This window comes from Puntigrus tetrazona, chromosome 19 (assembly GCF_018831695.1).
Source record: "Puntigrus tetrazona isolate hp1 chromosome 19, ASM1883169v1, whole genome shotgun sequence".
Classification (NCBI taxonomy): domain Eukaryota; kingdom Metazoa; phylum Chordata; class Actinopteri; order Cypriniformes; family Cyprinidae; genus Puntigrus; species Puntigrus tetrazona.
In genome coordinates, this window is record NC_056717.1 from 13,012,301 (window position 1) to 13,029,674 (window position 17,374).

The window sequence follows — 17,374 nt, forward strand, 5'->3', positions numbered from 1 at the left end:
ACTGTAAAAAAAAATGATGGAACATGCTGGGGGGAAAAAATTCCTTGTTTGTCACCAAGTCAGATCATTCCTCTAATTTTCTTGCCAGTGGGAAGATGGGTTTCCGTGACCGCATTAGGATGAACAATTCACGCTCCTCTCAGGCTATCCGGAGCAAGGCTTCTCCTTTACCCCCAGGTAATGTTCGCCGCTCCCCCAGCACGGAGAACGTTTCTGAAGCCACCAGCCCCGGCAAGGTCCAGAAGAGCTGGAGCTTTAATGATCGGACTCGATTCCGTACCTCTCTCCGCCTAAAACCTCGTCCTGCTGCAGAAGGTAGCTGTCTCTGTCCGTGTGTTCAACTTCATACAAACACATATTAACACACAAACTACTGTTCAAGGTTGGAAGATTTTTTCAATGTTATCTCAAAGACTTTTACGCACGCCAAGACTATATGTAATTGATCTAAAATTCAAACATTTGATGCAATATAAAAACCTGCATTCAGTTTTAATGTGTTTGAAAACGCAGCTTATCACTTTAATGGGAAAGTGATTTATTAGCAGCCGTTACTCTTGTCTTTAGCATCCCATGATCCTATTAATTTGGTTAATATTATCAACGTTTAAAACGGTTGAATCTTTACTAAATAAAAGTATACATTTACGATCTCTCATAGTGGAGGGAGTCGGAGAGGAGCACACAGAGGACAAATCTTACTGTGATGTTGCCATGGACGATGTGATACCAGCAGTGAAGACCCTAATCCGTGCTGTTAGGTGAGTCAGGGGATGAAAACACCACCACATAGCTCTACAGAGTCTTATAGTTCACTTAATGACCGAGTATTCTCAGATAATGTCACCATGCATGCCGTTCAGTTTAAATGAAAAGTCGGTCTTTTGCAAAAGGGACCTTAGTATAGAATCTGCTCCGTCAGCCATGACCTTTTCACGATGCAATTACATCAGTTGACCATTATGGAGACAAAGCGGGGTTAGACTCATAGAGGGCATGGCAACCTTCGGTTGTGGTTCCCACTTCTTGCTTAAACAAGCAGAAAGTAATAGAAGATGTTCTAAAAATATTGTCAAGTTCTTACTGAGAAGCGAATGGCCTCTCTGTGATTGGTCAGAGCAGCACGAGCTCCTAGTTCAGCGAGTACAGGATGTTAAGGGTGATTCTTCAGTTAAGGGAGTCCACATGGATGAATTAAAAGAAAAAGAGCTTTGAAAAAACTCATTCTGTTCTATAAACGTAAATAGCTCAGAGCATTTTTAGAGCAAATTGCTTTAGAGCAGTCATTATATTTACACATCAGTTATATGCACTAAGTGTGCACTAATTTGACATTAGGTGAAAATAGCAATGGATTCTAACCTGCACCTCAGTATTGTAGCACATTATAAGACAGTATGTAATAATAATGTATTGAGTGTAAAGTATAATTTTAATTCAGAGTATTACATTTTTCTATTAACATATTTATTAGCATTAAAAAGATTTATTTTCACCCCTATTGTGTAGTTTATCTGAGTAAAATGACTTCTTGAATGAAAAAAAAACATTGCATCTTATAAAGCATTTTTTAATTTTACATTTTAATTCTACTTTGTACTTTAGCCTAATATCATACAGATTCTTGTAACTCAGATGTGAGTCACTTTGGATGAAATTGTAAACGTGCCGTAAATATATTTGAAGCATCACCCATATGTAGAAATGAAGAAATCTCATATTTTCACCTTGCTTTACCATACCGCACCTGTGAATGTCACACTTTCTGAGAACAATCTCATCTTCTAGCCTTTCGTTCTGACCACTGTAGCATGGGTGATTAGGTCACAATGCACGAAGAGATTCTCAAAGCAGAGCTCCAGGTGTGTATGTACTCACAGGTGCATCATTTCCTGTTATCTGGGCAAGAAGATTCTGTGTTTTACATAAGAGCCCTCGATAAGATTGATGTCCTTAAGGAACAGGCAAATTTTAGCTTCACCACAGTGCTGAGGTTTCACTTTTGTGGAAGGCCCACAGTTTATCAGTGTTCTGCTGCACAAATGTGTACACCGTACTATTCAGGCTTAGGACAGAGGAACGTAGGATGCTCTTAAACCAGGTTTCCCTCAAATAAACTTTGAGTTACTTTCTGCACAGTTTATAATGGGATAATTATTTTATGTCATTCCATGTAATTTGTTTTCCGTGCTTTAGGTGAGCACGCCTCGAAAAGCGTTTGAATGACTGCCGTAAATTAGGTCTGTTTTTTTTTTTTTGTCTGACTTTGTATTCTCAAAATACGTCATTTATCAAGTGTTTGAATGTTATTTTGCATTTATCCCTACCTATGAAGAATTCTGAAGGCTGATATTTGTTCATGCAGCTATTCTTAGATATTCCATCTCAAATGCTTCTGTGGACTGGGGTATTCTAAAGCTGACCATATAATGATACACCCATACAGTGCATTGCCATCAAGTGAGCAAGTCAGCATTTTAAGGAAACCCTTGGAGGATGGAAATAAATGGGATTTCTTTTTTCCATTCCCTCTCTCCTTCTCTTTTTTCCTTACCCTCTCTTTTATCCACACCTGAGACCCGCCCTGCAAAATATGCAGCTACCTGCAAAATTAAAAGACGGGAAAAAAATACATATACAGACAGCAAAAAGCCTAAACTCTAGAGTCATCAAGAAACTTGTTTGTTCTGTGGGGGAGGTTGACGTGTGCTGTGGACCAGCTGTGGACTTCTTCTGAGATCCGACTGAAAGTGCACCATCACCCGGGCAGAGATGCACAGCTCAACATTTGCTGTTGCACACGCAAGCTGTTCCTGCGAAACAATGGCTTTTTTAAAAAATAAAAAAAAGTAGTCCTCCTCAGTATGTAGAATTAACCAGCAGTAGCGGCTCGGTTTCCCCCCCTGCTGGTTGCTAATGACTCTAGAGTATGAGGAAGAACGGTTCTCTGCATGTGTTCTGAGAACAGATATTCTCCATAAATAAACCTTATGCCAACATGAAAAGCCTCTATACTAAAGACAGGACATCCTCTTTGCTTAGATGGATAACCACAGTGAGTGAGATTAGAAAATCACCAGAGTATGACAGTTTGAGTGGATCTGTTTGACCACATTCTGTTTTCTGTCGAGCCAGCAGGGCTTGATAGTGCACTGTGACAATAATACGAGGGATCAATGCTGATTTAGAAAAAGGCTAACCTGTCTCTGACTAACTGGGAAAAGAAAAACACTTTAGTCGAGGCAGTCGAGGGCATCTCTGCTCATACTCCGGTGCAAACGATGTTGTCTAGTACATTGTCAGCTACTTGTGCCAACAAACAGTCTCAGAGATTTACTGAATTATGTAGGATGTAGGATCGCAAAAACCCCTAAATTAAGAAATAGAATGTTAACCTTCTGCCTATTTATTACATTGGAAATATTTAGAATTTGTGTTTGATTGGTGTTTAAAGCTGTTTATGACAAATAAGAATTTTAGGAATATTTAGGTGACTTTTCAAAGAGCGTCTTTTACCAGAAACAAAAATTCACTTTTTTTTTTTTTTTTTTTTTTAATATATATAGCAGCTATTATGCATGGGTTTTAACCTTTAAGAGAGACACTACAAAATTACTGTGAAGCATGAGAAGATTATGAAACATTTTTTGTGGTTACATGTTCCCTACAAATTGGACAGTATGTACAGTATGCAACACCCATTTTAAAATTGTATAATAAACGTAAAATAAATTATATTGTTATTATTATAAATTGTATTATTTATTTTATTTATTCATTTATTTTCTTGATTGGCTGTAGAGAGTACACACAATAAGCCACAATTGTCGTTTTGTTAGTCTTATGCTTCAAACGCTACAGTATGGTGACGTGGAAGAAATTCCCTTTTTTCCCTGGGAGGTTACATTACACAACACACACACACACACTTTCCCTCTGTGTGAAGAGGTTGTCATCGTCAGAATAATTACCAGCTGTGAGGTGGGGAATGTATTCTCTCTCTCTCTCTCTGCTGACTGTTTATGAGTTACTCATGTAATTGATAAGGCCTCTTTCTGCAATTAATCTTGTTACACTTATTAATCTTGCGACCTGTTTCACAGCTGTTTGCTTTTGTGTGCAGTGTTCCTGTTTTATCTTTTCCTGTAATGCCATGGAGGCTTCTACGTCATTGTGCCTAGATTCCGGGTCATTCTAATGTGCTTTTGTGTCTCACATTACGTAGGATTCTTAAATTCTTGGTGGCCAAGAGGAAGTTTAAAGAAACCCTGCGGCCATATGACGTAAAAGATGTGATTGAGCAATATTCAGCTGGACACCTCGATATGCTGGGAAGAATCAAAAGCCTGCAGACGAGGTTAGATCAGTAAAAATAAAACTCAGTCAAGCCATCATTCTTCCTATCAGCTTTTACTCCTAATACAAAAGCCTTTCCTAATAAGTCTCATTTAATTTTGTTTTTTTTTAAGGGTGGATCAGATCATAGGAAGAGGTACCATTCCATCAGATAAAAAAGTGAGGCCTGAAAAAGGGGAGAAAACTCCTCCTGAACTGGAACAGATGGATGAATTAAGCATGATGGGACGTGTGGTGAAAGTGGAGAAGCAGGTAATTTATCTATCTATCTATCTATCTATCTATCTATCTATCTATCTATCTATCTATCTATCTATCTATATCGAATGATTTAGGGTCAGTTATATCCTCCTTTACTCACCAGTATATTTATTTGATCACAAATCAAGTAAAAACAGTAATATTAAAATAAGAGATTTATATTTTTTTATTTGTATGATGCAAAGCAGAATTTTCATCATTGCTGCAGTCTTCAGGGTCACGTGATACTTCAAAAAATCTTTCTAATATGCTGATTTCCTGCTCTATACGCATTTCTTATTATCCTTATTGTAAACAGTTTGCTCAGTAAAATATATTTTATTTATTTTTTACATTTAAACTGTTTAAAAGAAACCTTCTGTGTATTATTGTAACAGATGTTACAGTTACTTTCCATATAATCAAAAAGTTGCAATTTATTATTAATTTTATAAGCTAAGCCTTTAGTGTTATATTTTAGCGTAAGTGTGTTGAGTTTTTACTTATGGCAGAAATTCATTACCTACAGTGTTTATATTGCAGCCAAGTGTTTCACATAATAGAGTTATCGTTTTGAAACCTGCTGATATTAATAATATTACAAGCTAATTTAAAATAACGCTAGATTTAGTTGACTACAAACTCTTTTTTTCCCCCCTTTCTCAGGTGCAGTCAATTGAAAACAAGCTGGACCTGCTCCTAAACTTCTATTCACAGTGCCTGAAAAAGGGCTCGTCCCACTTCACCCTGTCTTCCCTGCTGGAACCTGACTTGACGTCTGACTACCACAGTCCCACCGATCAACGTGACCTGTTCCCCTCCGTGAACACCCTTAATATCTCCCACTCAGACAGTGGCAACATGGAATGACCCCAGAGACACCCGGCAGCAGCCCCGCTCTGAATGTAGCATCAGGGCAACTCATCCAAAGGCTAAATACCTCCCTAAATTAACCTAGCACAGTTCCTCTAAACAACTGCTGTATCCTTGCATGGGTTCATCCTTTGCACAGTGGATGGTGGCTTCTGGCCAACCTTTCTAGACTTTGCCTTGCAAACTATGCCCTGATATTTCGCACTGTCCAGTTTAAATTTTAACATGCCTGTAGTAACTTTCTTCTTTTTACTTCATTTCAACTGATTCAGGAAAGTTTTAGACAAATATTTACTTACTTGGATTGAAGATATTATCGAGGTTTTGTTGAACATATGGATTTCTTCCAGTAGATGGCAGAGTTTAATCTGAAGTGGTCTTCAACCATCACTTTTTAAAAGTCTTCCAAAATATGTGGGGATGAATCTCCTGACTGCTACAAAACTGTCCCCTTTACATTTCGTTGATGGTATTTCTTTCTGGAAGTCTCTGTGCCAATATCGTTTCTCGGTTTTGTTGAGCTTTTGATAACCAATAGGCCCCCAGAGCAATTCTATTTTTCTGTCTGTCTTTTTTTCTAAGAAATCAGGGCATTGTGAACTGAATTAGAATTTCGGACTCTCCTTCTCGGCCTTGGCCTTACACTTTGGCCTGATGCAATAGACTCCTTGTGCCACCAGAAGTCGCTGAGCTTCTAATGAATGTACTGCATCCAGTACTTTTCCTTTATCACTGACATGTCCTTCAAGAAAACAGCATCACAGATTGCTATAAAGAACAGCATGATAGACTGCTGGATGATATTTCCACCAAAGCATCATCTCCTGTCATTTTGATCTTGCATGGTTCCTCTGGCCACTTCAGGAAGGAAGGAACTTCAAAATGTGAGACCCTCAGGTTTCCTTCTCGCATCTCTTTGGCTTATTGGGTCCCTCTCTTCTGCGATAGCGCCCTTGCCACTGCATCATCTCTCAGAAGCCCACCGTGCAAAAAATAAGAAAATCAAATAAATAAATAAAAGTATTCTTTGATGAAATAGCCAGCATTAAAGTGCATGTTAATAGTTTGAATAGTTCAGGCAAGTTTGATTTAATTTAGTGGGTTATAGTTATAGAGGCTGCTCATATGCCCTTCTCTCTGATCCTCAGCCTCTTTGCCTTGCAGCCCATCTCTTCATTCAGCATGTGCATCAGTCTAACTGCAAACAAGCAAGAGGGTCAAAAGAAGTCTATAGCTCCTCCCCAAATGAGACTCTCAATCAGTTGAGATTTAAAGGGATATTTCGCTCAAAAATTGTAATTTGTGTCCTTCCAAACATGTATGATGGACCTTTTTCACATTTCTACGCTGTTAAAGAAATTCGTAAAAATATGGCACGATGTACTGTATTAATACTGTACTGTACTGTGTTAGGATTTTTTTATTTTATACAGGTGTTTTACCCGTAGTTTGAATTTTGCACTACATTGCGTTGTGTTTTACAGGTAATGGAAATGTCTGTAAAATTACTGCACAACTACCAATACATTTTCCCTTTCTTTTCTTATTTCGTACAGTGTAGGGTTTTCCAAAAGCAGAAACAACAACAAATACAATTGCTGTTTCTCTGATATCCAAACAATATATAAATATTAAGATATTTTTAGATATTTTAGAAAATATCTCTGTAGTCCATATAAATTCAGTGAGGTCCAAAACAGCATATCTGACCCTATAGCTCTTAATTAGGTTAGAGGGCATATTAAAGGCATAGTTCACTCAAAAATCTAAATTTCCCCATGATCTACTATGATTACACCTAGATTGTATTTTGTAAAATCTGAAATATGGATATTTTTCCAAAATTTAACACAAATGAAAATCTTCATTTTATTAACCCCCTGGAGCTGTGGGGCTCTTCTTCTTTTTTTTTTGTGGTGGATGGATACACTTTTTTGCCATTCAAAATCTCGAACACAATCCACTGCCATTATAAAGCTTGAAAGAGCCAGGACGTTTTTTGAATATAACTCTGATTGTGTTTGCCGTAAAGAAGAAAGTAATATGCATGAATATTTTTGGGTGAGCTATCTCTTTAAATTTTGAATACAAGACCGTGAGAAACTTGCAATCTTTACAGTGGTCCTAGATCATGCTATTTTCACAACTCACAACTTTCAAAACTGCTCCATGGTGTCTTCTAAAACTCTTATTTTTCCAGAAAGATTTTTCGTCACTTGAACAATCGGTATGACGTTAAACAACAGACCAATCCATTGATCACACTGTACTTCCTGTCAGAAATGAAATACAGTGCTACCCTGACTAATGTCTATTAAAGCCACACGCATTTGTAACAGCATGAGTATATGATGACAGAATAATTATTTTTGGGTGAACTATCCCTTTAATTCTGTTTCACCAGGTTATGACCTAACATTGAATGCCTTGTTTTGTCATTCATCATCACCCTTAAAGATCAATAGGTCAGAGATCAACCCGGCATGAAGAAATACTTATCATGCATTATGTTTCTGATTATTCAAGAACAAAAAAGACTCTCATAGTGTCTCACACTTGACCTTAACCTCAGCCATGTACAGACTTGCCACTACTTTTGAATAACTGAGTAAACTGGGAGCACTGAGACTAATCCGAGACATTGAGATGAGCATTGATGCATGATCTCAACATTAATATCTATGCATGCAGTTATGGGACTGGTTCCAGCTTTACATGACATGCAGTTCAGGTAACGGACAGCATGGAGCGGATTGTAGGGAATACAGCACTCCTCTGCCTTTCTGACATAGTGAGAGCACACCGACCATGTGTTTACGGTACAACGGTGGACCTAAGAGATCGTTTAGGCCACTCGTCATGGCATTCATTTATCATTCTAATGGACAGAACTGGAGTAGACAATTCAAGCAGAATTTTCTATATTTACTTTTCCCTAGCGCCTTCACGGATTCCAGTACGTGCATCCAAAGTGCATTCAGTACAAAATCTCAATCTCCTTTTCGTCACATTTGTTTCTACTGGACTGCGTTCGAAAACAAACACCTGTTTTCAGAAGTTCTTGTTTCCCGAACACACACTCTCCAACCTCTGTCCCTTTAATAAGAACCCTTCAGGCATTACGTAACACTTTTTTCCTCGTTGATATGATTGGTAACTGCTAATGTGAGAGGTAACTTAATCTATAATGTGTATGTTTAACTCTGACATGATTGTAAAAATATATATATATGAATAAATCCAGATTTTGTTTATGAAAAACAGGTGTAACGGATCTCTGAAAGCAATTTAATGCTCTTCTCTATACATTTTTAGTTGGGCAGTAAAAATTATTTTTACATTTACATTCTCTGTGCTTAACTTAAATTCAGCTGTATAATCTGCTCGGTAGCCTAAAAGATAAAATATAACAATTATGCAATTTTAATCAAATCAAATGTGTAATTAAATCTATTTCAAAAAATAAAATATAATGTCTAGACGTTTTAATAAAAACACTGAAGTGCAAAATAACTGTGGGGCCACAGAGCGGAGTTAGTGAAGTGAACCTATGAGGAAATTCCCGTTTTGAAAAATAGTTCGAGTCGAAAAATAGTTTCCGCTGATCCGCTGGAGGGCGGTACACTTTAAACCTGGCGTGAAAGCCACGTTCTCCTGTGACGTAACGCTTCGGTATGGCAGCCGGGCCCTCGACTGGAGCTCTCTGTAAATAAAGACGTTTACACGGAGTATTTTGACCGGACGGTCGCGTTATAAGCAGCGATCGATGATCGCTGGCCGTTAGGCGTCCTCGGAGCTGCTCTCGTGGGGATGTCTCCCTATCTCTCGGGTGAGTATTGCGTGTTCCCTGCTGATGTGGACCGTGTTTAGTTGGCGCTTATCGCACTTTCTCTGTTTACGAAAGTCGTGAGCTCACTTGTGTGTATTCACGGTCGACGGCGAGGCAAGTCGAGCTGTGCTTCCCTCGTTTTTATAGCAAACGCTACATTTGTGCTGATTGAACGGTAGGCGTTTTTGAGTAATTTACGCTGTTTGAGTTATTTAACCATTTAACCCAGGAGCTAATTATTTCAGTGATGTTACATTCTAAGTGGCTTTAACGTGGTTTGACCATTTTAGCAATTTCCAGTGCGCTTCGTTGTGGTTTACTCGTTTTCTGTGGCAGACTACGAGCGTTTCTTCCTCGGGGTCTTTTTAGCTTCTCTGCTAACTTGGTTTCCTCTGTAGAAATGTGATATATTTCTTATAGCGCTGGGAGACGGTTAATCGCATACAGAATAAAAGTCTTTTGTATATTTAAAGACACGCACATACAATATATAATATTAAAAATGTAATGAAAATATAGTTTATCATCATAAAAAAAAAATTATGCATACATGCATGTGTTTATGTATTTATATATGCAGAATAAATATATACAGTACGCGCAAACGTTTATTTTGGATGCAGTATATCTGCCCAGGACAAAGTTTTTATTAGTTTTCTGTATCACGCCTCTTGTGTCTAGATTCAACAGGTTTTGTAATGAGTAACAGCCCATGTAATGAGATTATGGCAATCTAGATATATAATTAGCCTGTCACAGTGCGTGGTTAGGGTTTGTATGACCTACAGTGTATTCATTTTATTTTTCACATGTGTCTTTGAAGGTACTTTGGATGTTTTACTGCTCTGAGGAATGAAACGTTACTATGAACCGGCAGTAAACATCAGTGTTGTTGATATATAAACGCATGTGCACCAGAGCAATGGAGAGTGACTGTAGGATCCCTATGGCATGTCTGAGACCCCGGATCCTGGCCCTGCATGCTTTATTCTGGGGCTTAGTGTCTCTTAGGTGAGAAAATTACAGCTTTTTTTATACAGATTGCCATAAGTGATTTCCTTCTGATGCAGAGTAATGTGAACCTAAGCTTTGATCGTGCTCGTTTATTTAAAATGTAAACTTTTTTTTTTTCTAGAGTGTTTGGAGCAGCTCTTCTTAGCGATGAGAAGGCAGCAGGTACTTGCAAAAATCAGGATTTCATTAAAGGCTGTTCTTCTGAAGTGTAGCATGTTCCTATAGTTGTAACTGTCTTTATTGTAATGTATTTGTTTTGTAGTTGTGGTGACGAAGGCGGTTACAGCACCATGTTGGCAGCTGGAGGAGTTTGTGGTGGCTAAAGAGTGCAGTGCATGTGAAGGATTGCAATCGGTGAGGATACACACACACAATTGTTTTGTTTTTTTTGGGGGTTAAGAAAAATAACAGGGTTTTTACTTTTTATTTGAAAAAGGTATTATGTGCTAACTGAGGCCACATTGATTTATTTTCAACAGCTCAGTTTTTAAATCTTACAATTTAAATATCTTTTTTTAATTGTAATATGTTTTGAAGGGTCACAAGGTATGCAAATATAGTGCTCAATAGCTTATGGATTGCAATTGTTGCAGCAGTGGATAGATTTAATTGTAAAAAAAAAAAAAAAAAAAAGTAGATTTGTGAATTCATGTAAAGGTAAGGGTGTGTGATAATGGCAAAAATATATAAAATAAGTTTTTATATAATATTATACATTATATATTTTATATAATATGCATAATCTGTGTGGTGGTCAGTTCAGAGGAAAAAAATATTTTTCAGTAAGTTTAAATTGACAATTTATGGTCATCTATAATTTTTTTTTCAAGTGTGCAATTTTTATTTAATTTTTTTGCAGTGAATTAGAATATTAAGACATTTAAGCTGATAATGAAATCAATATTAATAAAAGTAATCTTTGCAATGCAGATGAAACACAGAAGCTGCATCCTAAATGGCATTTAGGAATCATTTTTTTTGTCAAAGTGAAGCAAAAATGTATCTTATTTTCTTAGTATCTTATTTTTTTGAGCTGTTATAAAATTAAATATGTTGGAGGAAGAAACGGTTTTTGTGTGGTATCATCTACATAAAAAATGTTTAACATGCTATGTTTATGTAATGTGTATATACGTTTTCTAGTCTAGACTAGTCTAGTGTGTGTGTGTGTGTGTGTGTGTGTGCGTGTGTGCGTGTGTGTGTGTGTGTGTGTGTGTGTGTGTGCGTGTGTGCGTGTGTGTGTGTGCGCAGCGTGTGCGTGTCTTGCGTGTGTGTGTGTGTGTGTGTGTGTGTGTGTGCGTGTGTGCGTGTGTGTGCGCGCGCACTCTGTAGGGGTGTTTTTCTGGTTTTTGCTAAAATACTCGATAATGTCAAATCGCACATTGTTAAAACAACAATTACAATATTATCGCAGACTGTATCGCACACCCCTATGTAAAGGTTTTCTCTGCTTACCTTGTAAATTGTCATATTTACAGAAAACTATACCAGCCTGCAGCCAAACAGGATTTGTAGAAAAGATCAACTGTACTAAATCTAACAGAGATGAATACAAGAGGTGAGTGGCTCTCCACCAAAAATATATAGCCTATCCTATTTAGTTTGGAAAATAGTTGCCGACCATACACATTTATGCTGATGTTGTAAATTGAGCATAATGAGTTGTTTTGTCTGCATGTTCTAAATCCATGGGAAATATAAATTTATAAATATAAACTTTAAATAAAAGAGGCACTGTGGCTTTCCCAGTAGAACTGTTTTGTGCTACTTTGCCCAAAAGTGATTTTGTTGTCTGCTTTTTTCTCAACGTTCCTTGCAAATTATGTTTATGGCAAAATAGCAAATGTTGGTCTATCTTACAATATTATTACTATAGCCCGCTAAAAAGTCATGCTAATTAATAACTCGTTGTTTTCCGTTCAGCTGTCGCTCTACCAAAATGGAGGAGCATCTCTTTTGGAAATTTGAGGGTGCGATGCTGGCTCTCACTGTTGTCTTTGCAATGCTGGTGGTCGCTAGACAACGCTCACTTGACCGCCAAGCCTCAGACAAGGTTCGGCGACAGATAGAGTCTATTTAATAGACCGGACTTTACTAAAAGTTAATGGGCCTGTGGCCCGGTGTTATAAACTCTCAGCAAAGAGCATAACCCTACAGTTCATGGAGGCTTCCAGACTTTATCACTGGTCTCATATTACTGGACGCACAAAGACAAAGCTCTGACATTACTTGTGGATGCTGCTTTTGCGTAGGACTTGACTAACTAGATGTGAATCTCAAGATCATCCCATCGAATCAGCAAACATTATGCAAGATGGGAGTCTGGTCCCTATTTTGTAACAGAAGATGTACAGATCTGCGTATACGTGTTCTTTCAAATGCTGTGAAGGTGGTGTGTGTAGAACAAAATATGGGTGTGTGTTGCATGTTTTCAATAATCCAAAAGCACATCAAGTATTTTCGAGAATGAACCGTAAGTCTTGAAAGAAGATACGATACTGTGTTTCATCGCAGTGGGTTTATGTTAGTCAGGGTGAGTTTCAGACAAGTTTTTTTTTTTTTTTTCGTTTGGCTTCATGCATTTTGGAACACGCTACCATTCATGAAATCACAGGTGACTTTTTCCTGAGTTTCTCCAAACTGACACACTCGTCCTTCTATTAACATCGATGTGTTTCTTCCAGGAACATTTAACAGTAATTTAATTAATCTTATACGTGCAGTGGCTGTTTGTAAAATCCTTATTTTCAGTATATACTTTCATAGTGTTTTGACACGTTCTTTAGAGACTTGTAGGTGCTGTTTATTAAAGTTTAAAAAATTGTTCCATTAATAGCATTTATTTAAGTCTTTGCCCTCCTGAGTAAAAATAAATATTCTGTGAACAAGCGTCTGGGTTCATAACGTCAGTCCGAAATACCAGCTCTGTACTCGTATCTGACTGATATATGCAAGAGTGCATTGTAATGTATGATAAAAGCTGCTTGGCTTAAAATTAAGAGGATGTTTTGAAATCAACCCACATTTTTTGTTTTATTTTTTCTTTCTTTATTAGCACTTGACAGAAAAAAAATCAATACCGGATCTGCATCTTGTTTATTGAAGGTGATATTTTGTGCCATCATCTTCAGAGAGGCTTTACTCTCCTTGTTTTGGGTACATTTCTAACATTTCCCCATAAGTTTATTTACATTGGTTTGACGGAATAATGCCTTTTTATTAAGCCCTCTTTTTTTAACTACACAGGTTAAAAAGAAAAACACTCGAGTTTGGACTTTGTCCCATAACTGATAATAATGATCTGCTTAAAATGTAAAAGGTGTATTTTTATGAAAGGATGAGCGACATTTCCTGTCCTCTGTTGATAATGAACTGAGGAATAAATGTGGGGGAAAAGGAATTGCCCTAGTTTGTCTGTCGTCGTGTGTTTCTGTCATGATGGAAAACTGTATTGTGTGACTGAAGTAAAAAAAAAAAAAAAGAGAAAGGGGTCACAAACTCCATAAAAAGAAATGAGTGCATTTTGATCCTTTCGGGCAGGAGCAGATGTGGCCATGCTGAGAACGTGTCGTCGCAGAGCAGAACTTTGATGTGTTACACTGTGGAGAAGAACAAAAAGAAATGTAAGAAATATCTGTCAGCTGCACACATTTTTGCTGAAGTCTAAACACTTAATATACTTACCATTAATATAATGACCATTGAAATGTCACAAGTATTAATAAAGAAAATATTAGTCTGCTTTGTACTTCGCTGTCTAAGTGTTCAGCTGCCATCAAAAAAAAAAAAGTGGGAACTTTACCACAAGCCATTATTTTAAGCAATTTAGTTTTTTTCCTGTGCTCTTCCTTCTTAAAGTGATAGTTCACAAATAAATGTTTTGTATTTCTTCGCCCTCAAGTTGTTCCAAACATGTATGAATTAATTCCCTCTATTGACTGCAAAAGATGAGATTTTAAAGTTAATTCGTTATAATTCATTTTAATGTTTCTAACTCAACAGTTAGCCACCGAAATCCCAAGTATTTCTTTTCCATACGGAAGTCAGTGGCTACCCAAACGCCCTTCAGAGTATATTTCTTTCTGTTGCGCAGTGCAAACAAACTCACGAATTCATTGAACAACGTTAGGGTAAATAAACAATAACACGCGTTGATGTTTAATTGAACTATCCCTTTAAATCCCAAATGCCGGATGAGTTATGTTACAGCCGTGTTTGTCGCGGTGTACGGACTTCTAACAGGCAAAAAAAAAGTGAAGTACCAGAATCGTTATCCTCCTCCTCCGGAGACGCCTGCATAAACCCGGGAGACGGTTGAACTTTCTCTTCAAAATGGGCACGACCGGTCTCTGAACATTTTCGCTATATTCCGTCACAGCTCTTGTCTGAAATACACAAGTAAGTTTTCCGCTTATCCAACGGCCCTGGGTCCGATTAGTGTGCGCGCGGTATTTGCACTCACCGCTTCCGCCGCGTCGTCAGTGACCGGTCCGGTCGGCTCGTAGTCTGGAGGTCTCGAGTCCACGCCGCCGATGTGAGAATACACGTATACAGCACAGTGAAGCGCTACGACGAGTATAGGGACATTTGACATTATGTTTTTTATCGTAGGAGTAGGAGTGCTTTGAGTGCGCGAGCGGCGCGAGTTTTCACGCAAAGTCTTGTGGGACTTAAAAGGTCTTACCTGCTTCTACGTCACATTGATCACCCCTGCTGAAAGAGATTTATCACCATTATATGTAGATTTCCCTTCCCTCTGAGACATTTTCTTTCGTTTATGTAGTGATTGGTGACCCAATCGTTTCATGTGGATAGATCTAACAGCACCCTAATCCTATTTATTTTAAAGAGGATTTAAGCGACAGAATGAGTCTAGATCTGGCAACCAGGCTTTGCGTAATGTAACGTAGGCTAGTTAGCCTGTATTGTTATTGTAAAGCATGTTTTATATATATAAAGTAAGCTATTAATTATTCTATACGTATGTTTCAGCAGCGTTTTCGAGCAATGTTTCCGTAACCACAAAAGTTTCGGGCTAAACAGACGCTCGCTAATTCTTGTTTGCCTGAGAAGATAAAGGTAACCATAGCAACTGTACGATCTCTAGCGGTTTCCGATGATCGTCGCTGCTTTTGATGGCTATCGCACACATAATTGCTAAAGCTTTTAAACACTTTTTAGACACTTTTAAAGCTTGAGATGACCGGAAGACGAGTTTTGTACCTCAAGATCCTCGGATTGCGCACCGAAAGTCGCGTACATTACTCACATCAAACAGTTAAGTCTTTTGTTGTTAGAAACCCCTGATTAACGATTATTCAGATTGAGATGTTCGCTGTTAATAATGACACTCGTTAATCATCACCGATCGCACCCATTCCCCTCAATGACTCGCTTCAGACCTTGTTTTGAGAGTTTTTAGGCTTTTATTAAACAGTTACATTATAAACTCACAGAGAATGCCTTAAAGACGTTTTGTTAACGTAAAATGAACACTTTTAATAACGCACGCACGTAGACGAGTTAACGGACAAAACGACACTATCAATACATCACCCGTGTCATTAATTTCACGCGTTAAATGGATGGGGTGTCCCAAGCATCGCTGTCAGGAGTTTCTTAGCACAGTGCCTGAGAGAGAGAAGGGAGCCGCGCGAGCTCCGTCAGTAGCAGCGCAAGAAGAAAGTATTGCAGGCTGTCCCTCGCATGCAGTCACACAGTCGCCCGATGCGCGGTCCGTGCTTCATGGCGCAGCGCTCCCCCACATCACACTGAGAAACACCGTGCATCGCGTTAGACACGTGTACAGCCAACCTCTTTTACTCGAAGAAAACGTTAGAAACGAACGAGTTTACCCTCGGGATGACGCTAGCCTTTTTCTCCACAGATATCCGATTGTCCTGGTCTCCATCCAAAAGTTCGTCGAGCGCCTCAGCCTGCAAACAAACGGCGAGAAAGCATGACTTTCGAAGACAGACAGATAGATTAGAAACTGTTTAAAGATTCGATAATTCTCAGTAACAGCTCTGAAGATGCGTCTAACTTCATGCTTTCTTAGTCGTGAACGTGGTTTCTTTTGACATTACTGAATGCATTCGATGTAGAGAACTCACTCCCGATTGTTTCAGATGTAGCGGAAACTTGAAAAAAAAGGCCTTCACTTGTTGAGTCACTCTCGTTTATTGTCTTACCAGGTCTCTTTTAATGAACTGCTCGTCTTGCGCGCTCAGCCGGTTGTCCAGTGACACCTGACCCCTGCAGACGCAGAGCAGCGAGAGGACCAGGCTCAGGTAAACCGCCGCGCGCACGCTGTCCATGGTGCTGAAGGCTTCGGAGTCGGTAAGGTAGAACTGAGAATTTAATAGACAGATAACAGCGTTCAAAGTTGTTGTTGTTTTTTTTCCTCGGCGCTTGTGCTCTTGTTGCTGCTTTCTATTGCTTCCACTGGGTCGCTGGGAAACTTTCTCTATTTATACGACGTTCCTGCTACCTGATGTATTCACGTAACGTCACCGCATCCGTATTCAGTCAGGTTTTTTTAAGAATCAGCGGGGAGTCGGTTTGAATCAGACATGATATTGCTTTGACTTCCGTGCAATTTAAATCCACTGCTTGTAGGGAAAATTTAATTTATTGGTATGCAATTATTTGTAACAACTGGTTGTATGTAATATTGCATCCCATTTATTTAATAAAAAATAACGCTGGTTCATTTAAGCACGCAATCTTAAAATAAAATGTTCCAGTGGTGTTTATTCAAGGGATGAATGGTTTTCTTCATGAATCTAAATGCCAATTAGGATCTTTTAAAAGATGCTTTTCAAGAGTGTAAAGTGAATAGGTTGATTGAGCAGCCTTTCGGCACTGGGATGCCCCAAAAGAGTTGCCCGAATTACCTGTAAGATCATAAAGTACACATGTCTTTATATTCTTTTCTCTCTCTTTACATAAGTGTGTCCTTTGCGTATATTGGCATTTTCTCCGTTCATTATTGTACCAAAAGTCATGTGCGCGTTTAGAAACAGCGAGCACAATTGTTAAAGTGCTGACAACAGGAAATGC

At 38.4% G+C, this 17,374-nt stretch overlaps 4 protein-coding genes across 5 annotated transcripts in view; 2 read left to right on the forward strand and 2 right to left on the reverse strand.

Annotated features, from left to right (window-relative positions):
* The window catches only part of LOC122324201 (potassium voltage-gated channel subfamily KQT member 4), a 40,975-nt gene extending 32,226 nt beyond the window's left edge, over positions 1-8,749 (forward strand). For both annotated transcript variants that reach the window (XM_043218466.1, XM_043218465.1), the window contains 5 exons: positions 89-315; positions 662-761; positions 4,226-4,357; positions 4,470-4,608; positions 5,263-8,749. In XM_043218466.1, the coding sequence (XP_043074401.1) occupies positions 89-315; positions 662-761; positions 4,226-4,357; positions 4,470-4,608; positions 5,263-5,466 (802 nt within the window). In that variant the 3' untranslated portion in view covers positions 5,467-8,749. The remainder of the gene's footprint in view (positions 1-88; positions 316-661; positions 762-4,225; positions 4,358-4,469; positions 4,609-5,262) is intronic.
* A 367-nt stretch (positions 8,750-9,116) lies between these two features.
* jtb (jumping translocation breakpoint) lies at positions 9,117-13,720 on the forward strand. Its single transcript, XM_043218294.1, has 6 exons — positions 9,117-9,298; positions 10,122-10,309; positions 10,434-10,474; positions 10,575-10,666; positions 11,791-11,870; positions 12,236-13,720. Exons 2-6 carry the CDS (start codon positions 10,206-10,208, stop codon positions 12,390-12,392), a joined length of 474 nt encoding a protein of 157 aa, XP_043074229.1. The 5' UTR covers positions 9,117-9,298; positions 10,122-10,205; the 3' UTR covers positions 12,393-13,720.
* Positions 13,721-13,795: 75 nt separating this feature from the next.
* On the reverse strand, positions 13,796-15,061 carry si:ch211-191i18.4 (uncharacterized protein LOC799350 homolog). Its single transcript, XM_043218295.1, has 3 exons — positions 14,775-15,061; positions 14,575-14,697; positions 13,796-13,911 (listed from the first exon to the last, which is right to left on the reverse strand). The coding sequence occupies exons 1-3, from the start codon at positions 14,904-14,906 to the stop codon at positions 13,804-13,806; spliced, it is 363 nt and encodes a 120-aa protein (XP_043074230.1). The 5' UTR covers positions 14,907-15,061; the 3' UTR covers positions 13,796-13,803.
* Positions 15,062-15,703: 642 nt separating this feature from the next.
* cart4 (cocaine- and amphetamine-regulated transcript 4) lies at positions 15,704-16,639 on the reverse strand. Its single transcript, XM_043218297.1, has 3 exons — positions 16,504-16,639; positions 16,168-16,248; positions 15,704-16,083 (listed from the first exon to the last, which is right to left on the reverse strand). The coding sequence occupies exons 1-3, from the start codon at positions 16,627-16,629 to the stop codon at positions 15,976-15,978; spliced, it is 315 nt and encodes a 104-aa protein (XP_043074232.1). The 5' UTR covers positions 16,630-16,639; the 3' UTR covers positions 15,704-15,975.
* Between the last annotated feature and the right edge of the window lie 735 nt (positions 16,640-17,374).

Coding starts and splice junctions, on each gene's coding strand:
- si:ch211-191i18.4 (XM_043218295.1), bottom strand. CDS start 14,906: ATGTCAAATGTCCCTATACTCGTCGTAGCGCTTCACTGTGCTGTATAC. Junction 14,698..14,774: donor CTGACGACGCGGCGGAAGCG/GTGAGTGCAAAT, acceptor TGTGTATTTCAG/ACAAGAGCTGTGACGGAATA. Junction 13,912..14,574: donor GGAGGAGGATAACGATTCTG/GTACTTCACTTT, acceptor TCTTCTCCACAG/TGTAACACATCAAAGTTCTG.
- jtb (XM_043218294.1), top strand. CDS start 10,206: ATGTGCACCAGAGCAATGGAGAGTGACTGTAGGATCCCTATGGCATGT. Junction 10,475..10,574: donor TAGCGATGAGAAGGCAGCAG/GTACTTGCAAAA, acceptor TTTGTTTTGTAG/TTGTGGTGACGAAGGCGGTT. Junction 10,667..11,790: donor CATGTGAAGGATTGCAATCG/GTGAGGATACAC, acceptor TCATATTTACAG/AAAACTATACCAGCCTGCAG.
- cart4 (XM_043218297.1), bottom strand. CDS start 16,629: ATGGACAGCGTGCGCGCGGCGGTTTACCTGAGCCTGGTCCTCTCGCTG. Junction 16,249..16,503: donor AGTTCATTAAAAGAGACCTG/GTAAGACAATAA, acceptor GTTTGTTTGCAG/GCTGAGGCGCTCGACGAACT. Junction 16,084..16,167: donor AGGCTAGCGTCATCCCGAGG/GTAAACTCGTTC, acceptor GGTGTTTCTCAG/TGTGATGTGGGGGAGCGCTG.